Raw genomic sequence first — 12,869 nt, 5'->3', positions numbered from 1 at the left:
AGCTATGGAGATGTACCAGCAATGATCCATGGATATATCAAGGGTCCCCAGACTCAATGATAGAATTCAAGAAATTATTACAGCCTTAATTACATTATATAATTTTTTGGAATTTTTGGATTTTGCTCTTTTATTTAACTTCCTCACTGGCAGTCTACTCACGACAGGCAAATCTCTAATAGATCTGCTCCATCTGAGTCGCTTATGTATATAGTACATACATACATGCACCGTGTATCTGTCAATCCACCAACGCCAGAGAAGAACACGGAGTTTATTACCAAAAAGAGAAAAAGATAGAGCAAGGAAATCTATCAGAAAGAAAAGAATGGGTATCTCTGTACGCTTGGGTATGCTGTCCCGTTGCACCAATAGATCGAATCAACCAAAACACCCCTGAAAAAAAAAAGGACAAAGAAAAGGAAGTCAGAGAAAGACGGTGTGGAAGCTTCTACCATAATGAAGGATAAAAACACAAGGAAACTAGGAAAGTAGTCCAGAGAGTGCTCATTTCCCCTCGACTTTCGAATCCCCCCTAGTGTCAGCTAGTGTCAGTCTTGGAATTCCCATCTTCACCTCTGCTTCCACCTAGATAGGGATTGCCGCTTTTCATCTGTCGCAGAGCAGCTGCCCGTCTTGCCACGACGTCCTCTCTCTTTACCACGTTCCTTAACGCTTCACTCGCCTGGATCAGTCCGTCAATGCTGATGGCATGATTGGTCATTTGATGGTTCACATAGGTATAGACAGCCGCAGGAGTCGAGCACGTCGTAAGCAGCTGCTGCTCATTGAGTTTGAGTAAGGCCAGGGCAACCTGGAATAGAAACGTGCTGCCACCGCCACTAGCCGCTGCCTCCTCTTCCGCTGTGGCAGCACCACCATTGGGATTGACAGAGGAATTCCCATCACGGGCGCCTGGATTCGAGCCTGCAGACCCTCCGCCACCGCTCTGAACAGTGCTGGTGACGTTGAGACAAAGCACCACATCCCAGACACGGTAGAGGGCTTCTGCAGAAAGACAGTCTGTGAACACGGACAAAAACCACTGGAACGTCAGCGCCTCCAGCTCAATCCCCAGGTTGTCCAGGTGAGCAGAGAGTTTAGGCAACACCTCCGCTATATACTGTCGGAGTACCTGTTGATCAGCCCTCGAAGCCAAAAGACCATGATCATAGTAATGCTGGGGCAGAATGTTTTCGATCATCGAAGCCAAAATCCAAAAGGCGTCCTCCGCTGTCGGCATGATTAAAAGCAGAGAAGCCGCGATGAGATTCATTCCTTGACAATATCCGACCTCAGGATTGCGACGAGAGTATGCCAAGAGAACGTCCTTGAGCTTCGCAACACCAGGGCCTTTCCGGAAGAAGACATTATCCGTCAAGGTGCGATGAATGTCCATCTCAATCTGTGCCACCACAGAAGGGTCAGGATCGACCGCGCCGACGCCTTTCACAAGATCATCGTAGTAGCCGGGAATACGCATCGCGGATGCGCCGCTGCATTCTGCCCAGATCTTCGCACGATGCGCGACTGGTATCCCTCCCAAGACCAGAGATCGGAATTCCCGCCATTTGGCACGGCCCACTTTGCCCTTGTTTCCTAGACCTGCGATTCCCACAACTTCACCATCCGCAAGCGAAGCCTCTGGCATGGCAAGCGACAGATTGGCTCGATCAGGATCCATGGCCGCTGCCGCTTCACCTTCCCGTCGGCGCTCGGCACGCACTTTACGCAAGAACTCATTCCATTTCTTGGTCCGTTCGCGCTGAAGGGCGTCGTGGAGTTCTGTCAGTTGCTCCAGGAGCATTCTGACCGGCTCCTGTTCGTCATTGGCTGTGGCACCCGTAGCTACCACTGGCCCATTCCGAGCTGCGGAATTGGCGAATTCGGGCTTATCTGCTACAACGGTCGATGTGGACGCAGAGGGCTGCGTACTCGAACTGACCGAGAGAGAACCTCCTTTATCGATGGCGATGCCAGAGCCGCGAGGCTTCGGTTCGTCCGCGGTCGTTATGCCCACAATGGGCCCTGCAGAGGGTGTGTGAGACAGGAGTTCGGTTGGTCTCGTAGCAATCCTCAAGTAATCCTGCCAGCGTTTGGTGGTGGGAGCGTCGTTCTCCGGATCCTCCATCGACACGGGCGTCCCTGGGCGCGGCGAGGTCAGGGTCGACTCCAGCCGTCGTTGCTGGTCGTCATCACCCTCATTGCCTTCTGATGGGTCCTCACTGCGGAAACTGCTGATCGTCTCTGCCATGCTCGTCCGATTGGCATTTTGTCTCAGCAGAGTCGCTTCCCTCTGCCTCTTCTTCCGGCGTTGATCGTAGATGAAACCGAACCGATCGGTCAATAGCTCTCCTGGTTGATAGTTATTGTAAGTGTAGTTGAGCGTTGGTGGCCGAGAGTCCATCGGTAAGATGGCATCCATCTCGACTGGACCCAAGTTGCTCGAGGCGTCACTGGTATTCCGCTCTGAACTGGAACCCTGCGACACACTCATAGCGGGAACCCTTCGCCCAGTCTGCTGAAGTGTTCTGTTTGCGCCTCCAGAAGAATTGGATGACCGGCCAGGCAAAGTGTTGACGCCCGTATAGCTGTTGATCCGTTTCAGGGCAGCTACTGCAGACAGACCGCCCTTGGAGGAAGGCGAAGGAACTGTACCTGAATTGGTTTTGCCCTTGTCCTGTCCTATTGACGAAGACCGACTACGGCTGTTTTTGGCAGCAGCAGCAGCCTCCTTGGACCCCTGAGAGTTACCAGCAAACAGCTTGACGGTCCAAGAGGTCAACGACTTGGACGACTTGCGTGAATGGATGCTGGCATCATCGCCATTATTGGCAGCAGACCGCTCTTCGGGAGGCTGGAACAGCTGGTCATCGAGTCCTTTCCGGCGGGCCGTCGGATTACTAGTAACTCGAGGACGCCCAGCTGGGTCTTCAACGTCGTCAACGTCGCTCACCACACTACTGGCCCGGCTGGTCTTGCGACTCGCATTGGTGCTACCAAAGATATAGTCCTGCCACCCACGTATAGATCCCTGTTTTCGCTTATGTCCCGATTCGTCGATGCTCGAGATACCCGACCTTGCGTCGCTGTCGTTGCGTTGCGGACGAAGTGTCGCCTGCAAATCCACAATGTCAGGAGAGGACTCGCCCACGGGGTCCATCATAGCCTGGTCCATCAGCCCATAGATGCTGGATGACGGCTTTATCCGATTAGCACCATTCCCGTCCTCCTTTGACTCATCCGATACTGGGTTTTCCAACAGATATAGCCGGCGCTCGATATCCTGGCTCGACACCCCAACCTCCCGGAGCATTCTCTTCAGTTCTCTCTCCCGCGCGTCGGCTCGTCGGCGCAACTTCGAAATCTCCGCATCCCGGGTCGCCAGGTCGCGTGCGAACTGCCTCACGAGCTTGACTGGCCCTGTCCGCTCGAGGAGACGCTCAATATGCGCGTCATCCGCGAGATGCAAGGCACCGGGGATCTCTGCATTCGAAACAGAGTCGTCAAATAGCGCAGCGCGGCCCGAGCCATGAGACAGCGACGAGGTGAGCCTGTCTAAGGTAGCTTTGCGACCGCGATTGGTATCACGAGCATTTGCACCGTCATCATCCGCCAGCAGGGCCTGGCTGAGAGCATGGTTCAAAGCCGGTTGGCCGCGGAAGCCCTCGGGGGAGCTGTCTGGAGAGAGCGAGGGGAAGGAGGTCAGGTCGGCGGTGGTGGCATTGGAGGAAGTGGAGTGACGTTTGTACGCCTTGGAACGGACAGTCTTCGCCTTCTGGCTCCTGCGGGACGACGACGAGGCTTGCGACGACGAACGGCGTTGTGGAGGAGCGGTTATGCCGTCCGCCATGACTCGTGGAAGGGAGATGTACACAGCAGACGCAGGGACGGGGAGTTGGAGGGCGTCATGAAGGCTCGAGTGGACGATTCTTCAGCAGGAGGAGCAGGCGGAACTAGTGCAAAGAATGTGACGTGAAGGGATGAAGGAGGGGCCGGCGGAGGCAGCACGAGACAACAAGGCGGAGACGATGGGTTTGGATGCGTTGTGACCTGTGCGCTGTCCCTCAGACGTGTCTCGACGTCTCCCTCGATCTCGATCCTTCCAATCGCAACCTTCCTCGCTGCTCCAAGTCCCAATAAGGATGACGTGCAGCACCCGGGTGAGGGTTTCTCCGGGCCCGATCTGACGCCAGACGCAGGATGAGAAATAAATTATTAATATTAATATTAATTAATGCTGATAATGGACAGAAGAAGAAAAAGAGCGACAGGACAGCGATCTCGTCTTGAATTTTCACTCCTATCGCGATCCAATGGTAGAGGGACATGGTTCTACCATCCTCGCTTACATAATATGCTACTATACCTATATAATACGCATCCGATACTTTCCGGGGGAATCCCGCAGTCAAAGCAGACTTCTTGGTCAGATTTATGGCGATTTGTCGCTCTCAATCATCTGGCTCGCCTGATTATAGCAAGTTATGGAAAGGACTTCCTCAAGAAAGACTGAGCCAGCCCCGGCGTCCAACATCATGGATATACAGTATGTACTGTACTGTACATATACATATAGAGCGTCATTGATTGCATGTTTTGGAAAGGTTTGCGATGGATCAAACTTAGGTCTGGGCTTAGGCTGTTTAATCCGGAGCTCATCTTTATGTACTGTACACTGACAGGACAGTACGACGACTGTCTGTTCTTCTGTTTGGATCCCGTCATCCCCACCATTTCCTTTCCTTGCCTTTCCCTCGATCATCTAATTCCCCAAGATCATCCCACTCAAGCCAACTTCCCTGGAATAACCGGATGACCAGCACTCAGCCCGCCACAGACCGCCCAGGCTTGTCCGTTCACGTAGCTGCTCTCGTCGCTGCCCAGAAACAGGGCCACACGCGCCACTTCGTCCGCCACGGCTCCGCGCCGCAGCGGATTCAACTGCCCGATCTTCCGCTCCGTGCCGCGGGCCCGCGCGGCCTCGTACATGGGGAGGGTCATGCCGGTCTCGATGATGCCCGGGCAGATAGCATTGACACGCACACCCGTGCCGGCCAGCTGGAAGCAGGTCGTCTGCGCGATCGAGATCACGGCCGCCTTGGAAGCGGAGTAGTCGGTCGATCCGGCGTTAGAGCGGAGGCCCGCGACGGAGGCGGTGCAGATAATCGAGCCGGAGGGGTATGGTTTGGAGGGAGAAGTAATCTGCATGGCAGGGGCGGCATATTTGACGGCGAGAAAGACACTAGGAGTTACAATGGTGAATAAATACAAATATCGAGAGATGTTTCTTTCTTTCTCTGCACCTACCCTAGGGTGTTCGTTTTCAATGTCTTCATAAACTCTTCCGAGTTGATTTCCGTAAAGAGCTTTGGTTGCCCAATGATGCCAGCGTTGGCAAACATGATGTCTAACCGGCCGTACTTGCTGATCGCATCGTCGACGACGGCCTTGACTGACGGCTCGTCACTGGCGTCAAACTGCCGGATATGGACGTCGACATCTGGGTAGAGGGACTCGATCTCCCGCTTGTGTGTGGCGAGATGCGACTCGTCGTAGTCGCAGAGGTAGACGGCCTTTGCACCGTTGCGAGCGAACTGGTGAGCGCTGGCTCGGCCGATGCCCAGCGGGGAATTGGCTCCTGTTGTATCAGATGAAGTTAGTATATAGTTCGCATCGAAGAAGGACGATGCTGCTCCTAGCAATACCCACCTGTGACAATAACAACTTTGTCTTTGACTCTCCTGTATAAAAGCTATGGTCAGCCAGGCAACAATTCGAATTCAACACGAAGAGAAGCTTGATCAAACTCACGGCCCAACAGAGTCTGGAGCGACCTGACGGACTCGGGGAATATCCTCAAACGTTCCTGCATCCGGGATTCCCTCGACCAGCTGCTGGCTCAGCGCCTGGAGACGCTGCTTTGCTGCGGACGTCATGGTTCAATGGAAGGTGCGGAGAACAAGGTAGGATGTACGGAGTACATGTGAGTCGCGACTCACACGACACTGTTTTGTATAGTACTTAGTAAGAGAGAACAAGAACGACAGTTCTTCAGCGAGGAGTATACAAATGGAACAAACCTGAGCTGAGTCAATTCAATTCCACAATCTGATGAGTTATCGGTTGGTCAAGGAAATGTTGCACAGGGACGAGCGCCCTGGAGCGCAGCGAGCATCTCTGCGGAGAACAACTCCGCCTGCTCTCTTTGTTCCGTTCCATTTGCGGGGAACCGAGGCTGTCCCTGCATGCTTATGTCAGCCAGTGACTGAGCTTGCCATATCGTCGGCTGTGATCAAGAATAGAAAAAGAATGGGTCATGAAGAGATGAAGGAAAGAAGAGAAGATAGAGACTTACCTCATTATTTTTTAGGGGATATTTCTCTTTTACAGTACCATGATATCCGCCTTGTTCCCCTGTGCTGGACTATATAAACTATATAAAAAATCCACCGATATATGGAATACCAATTCTACCCTGTATCTACCTATAGTGCAGCCTTCTTACTAACTACTTACCACTGCCATGATTTATGCCATAGTTCTTGCCGTAGTTTTCCATGCGGTTGTTGCGATGGTACTTACCTAAGTCCTAACCATAGTGTGTATACTCGGGTTGATCCTACCGTCAACTAAATGCAGTCTACGGAGTGGACAACTGACAACCCGTCAACTCCATGATAGGCCAGGATCTACCGAGAGAAGTGCTTGTTCAATTTCTGTGGACTCCGTAATTGGATTCGAAATCAACTACTACCATTTACCATTTCTGGCAAGGATTCCCAGCCTTTGACCACTTTAGGGCTGCCACATTCATAGAGCGACCAGACCACCACTAAATCTATTTTCAAGGGCCTTTTAGCGAAGTTTAATATATGCACATACACCACACTTCTGCTTTGCCTAAGATAGGGTGGGTTGAGGAAGCTGAGTTGTTCTTGCAGAACCCCTCCTCTCGTTCGGCCGTGGCTGCATCCTGTTAAAGATGGGTAGAATGCCTGAGGACAGTAATCCAGCTGTGCTGTCTGAGAGCTCATCTGCCACAAAAGAATGTCAGTTCGGGAACTCAACAGAATGGCGGACCTCTCAGCGGTGACATCCAGTAATTTCTTCTGGCCTGGCGTGGTGTGTGCATTGGTACGTGACGTTATCTACAGTACAGTACCGAGACGATTTCGAGCTGTACTGACCGATTGTTCAAGGTTCTTCTTTATATAGTCTCCAATGCCGCCTACAACCTCTTCTTCTCGCCGTTATCGCGCTTTCCAGGACCCAAACTCTGGGCTATCTCCCGCATCCCGTTTCAGGTCTCTGTCCTGCGCGGCCATCCCCATTTCGACGTTACTGCGCTGCATGAGCGCTACGGCCCTGTCGTGCGCCTCGGTCCGAATGAACTCGCCTTCAACACTCCGCAGGCCTTTCGCGATATATACGGGTCCCGCGCCTTCGCGAAGGATAGAAGTCACTATTCGCGACCCCCCAACGGCGTGGATCATATCGTCAGCGCGGTAGACGATGGGATCCACGCCAGGCAGAGAAGACTGCTATCTCATGCCTTTTCGGACCGTGCGCTGAGGGATCAGGAACCCTTGATAACCGGGTTCGTGGACACACTGATCAGAAAGTTGAGAGAAAAGAGTCGCAGTGGCGAGAATGAGAATGGCGGCATCACCGAAGTAGATATTAAGAACTGGATCAACTACACCGGCTTCGATATCACGGGGGATCTGATGTTTGGCGAGTCCTTCGACTGTCTGAAGGACAGCCAGCTCCACCCGTGGATCGAATTGATCTTTTATTCGATGAAGATGCTCGCGATCATGGGCGTTGTCAATCAGTTTCCTCTCCTGGATGCGGTGCTGCAGAAACTGATTCCGCGGCACATCAAGCAGAAAGCGCTGGATCATTTCAACTTTGGAGCGGCAAAGGTTGACCGTCGGTTGAAGATGGAGACCGACCGCCCGGATTTCATATCTGCGCTTCTGCAGAATGGGCTCTCTGAGGAATACGGGGCGGACCAGAAGATGCTGAGTCGAGAGGAAATCCATTCGAACGCATTCATGTTAGCGATTCTTGATTCTCTCTCTCCGGTCGTCATATTCTAACCTCACCTTGTCGGCAGTCTGATCATCGCGGGCAGCGAAGCCTCCGCCGCCCTGGTGTCCGGGTGTATCTACTACCTCTGCAAATCCGCCGATGTCATGCATAGACTCGTCAGTGAGATCCGCACGGCTTTTACAGCCGACGACGAGATCACATTTAGCAAGGCAACACAGCTTCCGTATGTTGCTGCTGTCATCGAAGAGTCTCTACGGGTCTACCCTCCCTTCGTGACGACTCTGTACCGGGTGACGCCCGCAGGCGGCGCCATGGTTGATGGACACTTCGTCCCAGAAAACGTAGGATAAAAAGAATGCGACGATTTCATTGTCTGACTTGCAATGTAATACAGACGATTGTCGCCTGCCACCACTACGCCTCGTATCATTCCTCCTCCAATTTCGCTCTCCCCAACGAATTCATCCCCGAGCGCTGGCTCGGTACCGATCCCCGATTCGAATCTGATAGAAAGGACGTTCTCAATCCGTTTAGTCTCGGTCCGAGAAGCTGTCTAGGCAAGAAGTTCGTGTGAGAAAAAAAAAATAAAAGACAGGTGAGATAGATCACTGACTGGCGGACTGCTAGGCTCGCGTACGCTGAAATCCGCCTGATGCTCTGCAAGCTGCTCTTCAACTTTGAAATCGAATTGTGTCCCGAGAGCAGCCACTGGGTTGACGACCAGGAAGTTTACTTCATTTGGGATAAGCCCGCGCTGACGGTCACTTTGACTGACCGGTTCCGGAAGGGCTAGTCCGAAGTCTTCGTCTTGTTTTTTTCTCCCTTATCTTGGATCATGTATGAAGTGTATTCATCAAATGCCATACGAGGAATGAAATTCTGATTCGGATTCTGGTTCCCATTGATGCGCTGGGGTTTGCCAGGATTATGTATATGGACGGATGATATTCATGTTAGGCAGGCACATCATTATCTCACGCTCAACCCTACTAACTAGACTGCTGATGATCTCGTTATCATATATGGATGGAACTTATCGAGCTACTCGTGTGATATCTCTCTAGGTAGTTAGTTAGTCAGTTAGCCAGTTAGCCGGCGTCATGTCGTGTCATATTCATTGTCCATTTTTGCGCTGACTGGCGACTCTTGTGGCAAGACCACTATCTAGCATTTGGAGGTGAGAAAGGGGAAAAGAAGTGAGCATTCCAAAGAAATGAAATGGAAGAAATAAATAAGGGTTTGGGGTAATAATCTCATGTAAGAAGATTAAGGAAATTATATGAAGAAGCTGGAATGGGAGAGAGCGAGAGTGGTATGTCAGGTGAGAGACAACCAGCCCTGACCCTAGGCTCTAAGGCCTGCCCTGCCCTGGATCTGGCCAATCTCTGGCTTATGAGAGAGATGAGAGGTACTATACCTAGTACTACGGAGTACACTTCGGAGCAAAAGATTTCAACTAGGGAAGATGGAAACGAGTCATCTTTTTTTTTGCCCTGTGCCTCAGCAAGAATAATAATAATTGCGGCGGAGGCTTCACTACCTGACCTACCCAGCTACCTTACCTACTTGAAGATTCGAACCTTAAGATTAGACTGGATTACAGTACATCTAGACAACAATAAGGTCTTGTCTCTCTCAGTACGTACGGAGTATAGTACTTTAGAGCATCCTGTTTACTCCGTAGAAACGCAAAAACCGGGGAGAAAAAGAAAAAAAATAGGACCCGCCGGACCCTGAGCACTTCGTTCATATCAATCAATCTGAAGTTCATTATTATTGTTGCTCTCCACCACCCCACCCCACCGCACCAGCCACCAGTTCCTGATTGATTAATTTTATTGACCTCCAGCCGTTTAATAATATTATCATTTCAAAATGAATGGCCGCTCGCTTTCGATTTCATTCTTCTGTTCGACCGGCGGGCGCCGTTTAGGCCTCTGTGGCTGTTTGGGTAATTAATTAACCCGGCGATCTATCTATTACTGCCACGCGAGGTCTGCTCAGTGTTTCTTCATTCGAATTAATTAATTAATTAATTAATAATTACCAAATAGGGATGGAGAATTTTCAATTTTTGGCTTGAAATGTAATTACAGTGAATTTCAAGCCATTTTTGAAAAAAAAATTACCAGTGATTAATCATCAGAGACATTTCTAGCCAATAATATGGAAATAAAATATAAAAATTTTCTCCACTTTAGCGCCAAGGCGCTAAAAGTTTCGGAAAATAAAATCCTTTTTTCGTAATTACGAAAAAAGGCCTTTTTCATGAAATTGAAATTACCGCGTGCATCCCTATTACCAAATAATAGATGGCTTCTGCGTTGTTTCCTCTGCCGTGCGGAGGGATACAGATAAGCCACACACCACATGTATGCTGGTGCGAACTTGGAAGATGGGCCGGTCGAAGTTTGTTGGTTAATAACTTAATCCAAACTTTAGCTGCGTGAGTGGCGTATGAGGGGAAAGATAGATAGCACTGATTAGGTAGGTTCGACCGAAACCATCGGCTGTTTTAGAAGGCAGTTTTAGGTAGGTACCTGGTAGGTCAGTCAACTACTAACCTTGAACTCTTGAGTCGAGTGAGCCGAACTGAGTCAAGTCTCGACGCGACGCGACACGACAAGACAAGCGAGATAAATCGCAATGACCAATGGAAATGTTTCTGATGGCTGAGCTGGGAATGGTGATTGATGGAGAAAAGGAAAGGAAACGAGACAAGATAAGAAGACAGGGGGCGTCCAGATCGCACATGCATGCATGCGTGTATCACGCTACTCCAGTGGTCAGTGGACTGTGACTGTGACTGTGACTGTGACCAGTCCAAAGAAGACTCCATCCAAACCTTGTTAGCAGCACCTGGCTGGCACGCACATCAGTTAGGGAGGGGAGGGGAGAAGGTGATGTGCATCATGTGAATCAGGTGATGGCTATCTATCATATTATCTATCATATCATATCACAGCTATGAGTTTATCCAGGGATATCATGCAGTATTAGTTGCTGCTGTTAAGTGTGCAGTGCTCCAGCCTCCGCATCACCTACCCCTCCCGTTGGACCGTTTGTGTCGTTCGTTGCCCGCCACAATGGATGTCGAGAAGAGAATCTGAAACCGTGGGGAGGGGGCATTCTCCATTTCTCCATTCGTCCTAACACCGACACCAGGGATGCACTGCACTGCACTGCGCTGCGCTGCGCTGCACGTCATGACACTGATACGTCAAAAAAAGGATCGTGAATTCATGATCGTGGGGTTCGAAACTTCTTCTAGCCACCAGCCTGTACGGAGTACTCCGTACCTAGGTAAAGTCCTGGACAGACTGCGCGAGGCTAGCCACTCTTTTTTCTGCCGTTTTCCCTGCCGGGCCAGAGCTGATAAACAGGAGGAATAAATTATTATTACTGATCGCGTTGTGTTTCGCTGGTGGATCCCGCAGCGCAGGGAGAGAAAGAGTTTCGAGTCTCGAAAGTTGAAACTCGATTGAATCTTTTTTCGCTTCTTTTCTTTTCTTTTTTTTTTTTTTCAAAGGATCAGATCCAAAGTTACGCAAGCAGGAACATTTTCCTTTTGGAAGTTCAAACCGCTGATCCCAAGACGATGGATCATGGTTCAATTTCAGCCGCAAGTTGAAACAGACCAGCAGAGTATCCGTGCCCTCATCGATGGTAAAAAAATAATAATAATTCTAATATTATTGCTAAATTTAAATTTACTCCGTACACTGCTTTTACTTCCCGTCTTGTGGTTCCTTCCCTGTACGGATTATGGAGGAAGAAATTGATTTGGAATGTGCTTCCACTTTGGGGAGTTCGGCAGGACGATCATCTGTATCTGTACCACTGAAGCACGGAATACTCGGCCTCAGGAGGCTGCCTCGGATCTTTAGGCGCCCGCAGTTGCACGAAGTAGGGAGTAAGCCTTCCTTCTGTATTATATCAGAACCTTTTTTTTTTTGCTCTCACCGTTTTACGCTCTGGACGGAGTATATTTTTACTCATGCACACACCCTGGAGACCACTGGATCTTCCGCCAGTACGGATTACTTACCCGGATGCATGGAACAGGGAGAGTGGACACAGGCAGGGAATTTCCTTCCTGCCTGCCGATACCAGGTTTGCGTGATCCGCATCGTAGATCTCGTTGGAGGCTTGCATTACTCCGTACATGACAGACAAGGGGCAAAACAATTGGTGAGTCGTGCCACGAATCACGAAATGGTTCACTACATTTTTTCCCCTTATTTCTTACATCATCCTGTTCATAATCACCGTATGTTTTATGCTAGGCGGACAGTAAGGGGAGGAAAAACTGAGGACGCTGTGTAACTGGATAAATTGTTCCGATTCCCCTTTATTTCTTAGCAGCTTCGACAGCTCTCAACAAGCCACCGTGCTGGTCAGGTCTCGACCCTTCACCGCCCGGGATCGAGGAAGCAGAGTCGCTACAATGCATTGGCAACAGCAAGGGAGAGCTGGCAGAGCTGCTGAAGAAAAATCGTATACTCCAGCAGACAAGTTCAGATGATAGTATCCTTGTTGGTCTTCCAGTGACGACAGCACCACAGATCCATGGATCCTCCTCCATGGACCCTTAACACAGCAGTGTCTGGAAAGGCGGTCTCCGAGCGCGGTTCTGAAGAAATTGTGGTTCCGGTTCGGAGCTTCCGCGTGGCCGTACCTTCCTACCGAAGGGACGGAGCAGGTCCTCCTGCCTAACCTTTCTAGGTAGGTACGTACTTAGAAGGTGCCTAGGCAGGTACGTTCCTGGCAGAGCACTTTAACAAGAACGACTCGTGTCGACTCGATAGGAA

The 12,869-nt window shown here is 50.5% G+C and overlaps 3 protein-coding genes across 3 annotated transcripts; 1 reads left to right on the top strand and 2 right to left on the bottom strand.

Annotated features, from left to right (window-relative positions):
• Window positions 1-541: 541 nt before the first annotated feature.
• Window positions 542-3,853, bottom strand: VTN77DRAFT_426 (uncharacterized protein; the record flags this gene model as incomplete). The annotated part of the gene is made up of 1 exon (XM_069420299.1): window positions 542-3,853. The coding sequence occupies one exon, from the start codon at window positions 3,851-3,853 to the stop codon at window positions 542-544; it is 3,312 nt and encodes a 1,103-aa protein (XP_069280487.1).
• Window positions 3,854-4,788: 935 nt separating this feature from the next.
• On the bottom strand, window positions 4,789-5,939 carry VTN77DRAFT_425 (uncharacterized protein; the record flags this gene model as incomplete). The annotated part of the gene is made up of 4 exons (XM_069420288.1): window positions 4,789-5,245; window positions 5,311-5,641; window positions 5,713-5,744; window positions 5,815-5,939. The coding sequence occupies 4 exons, from the start codon at window positions 5,937-5,939 to the stop codon at window positions 4,789-4,791; spliced, it is 945 nt and encodes a 314-aa protein (XP_069280486.1).
• Window positions 5,940-7,074: 1,135 nt separating this feature from the next.
• Window positions 7,075-8,851, top strand: VTN77DRAFT_424 (uncharacterized protein; the record flags this gene model as incomplete). The annotated part of the gene is made up of 5 exons (XM_069420277.1): window positions 7,075-7,137; window positions 7,203-8,062; window positions 8,123-8,399; window positions 8,453-8,622; window positions 8,686-8,851. 5 exons carry the CDS (start codon window positions 7,075-7,077, stop codon window positions 8,849-8,851), a joined length of 1,536 nt encoding a protein of 511 aa, XP_069280485.1.
• Between the last annotated feature and the right edge of the window lie 4,018 nt (window positions 8,852-12,869).

Source organism: Rasamsonia byssochlamydoides (assembly GCF_041956645.1).
Source record: "Rasamsonia byssochlamydoides strain NRRL 3658 unplaced genomic scaffold VTN77scaffold_10, whole genome shotgun sequence".
NCBI lineage: Eukaryota > Fungi > Ascomycota > Eurotiomycetes > Eurotiales > Trichocomaceae > Rasamsonia > Rasamsonia byssochlamydoides.
This window is presented reverse-complemented; position numbering and strand designations above follow the sequence as displayed.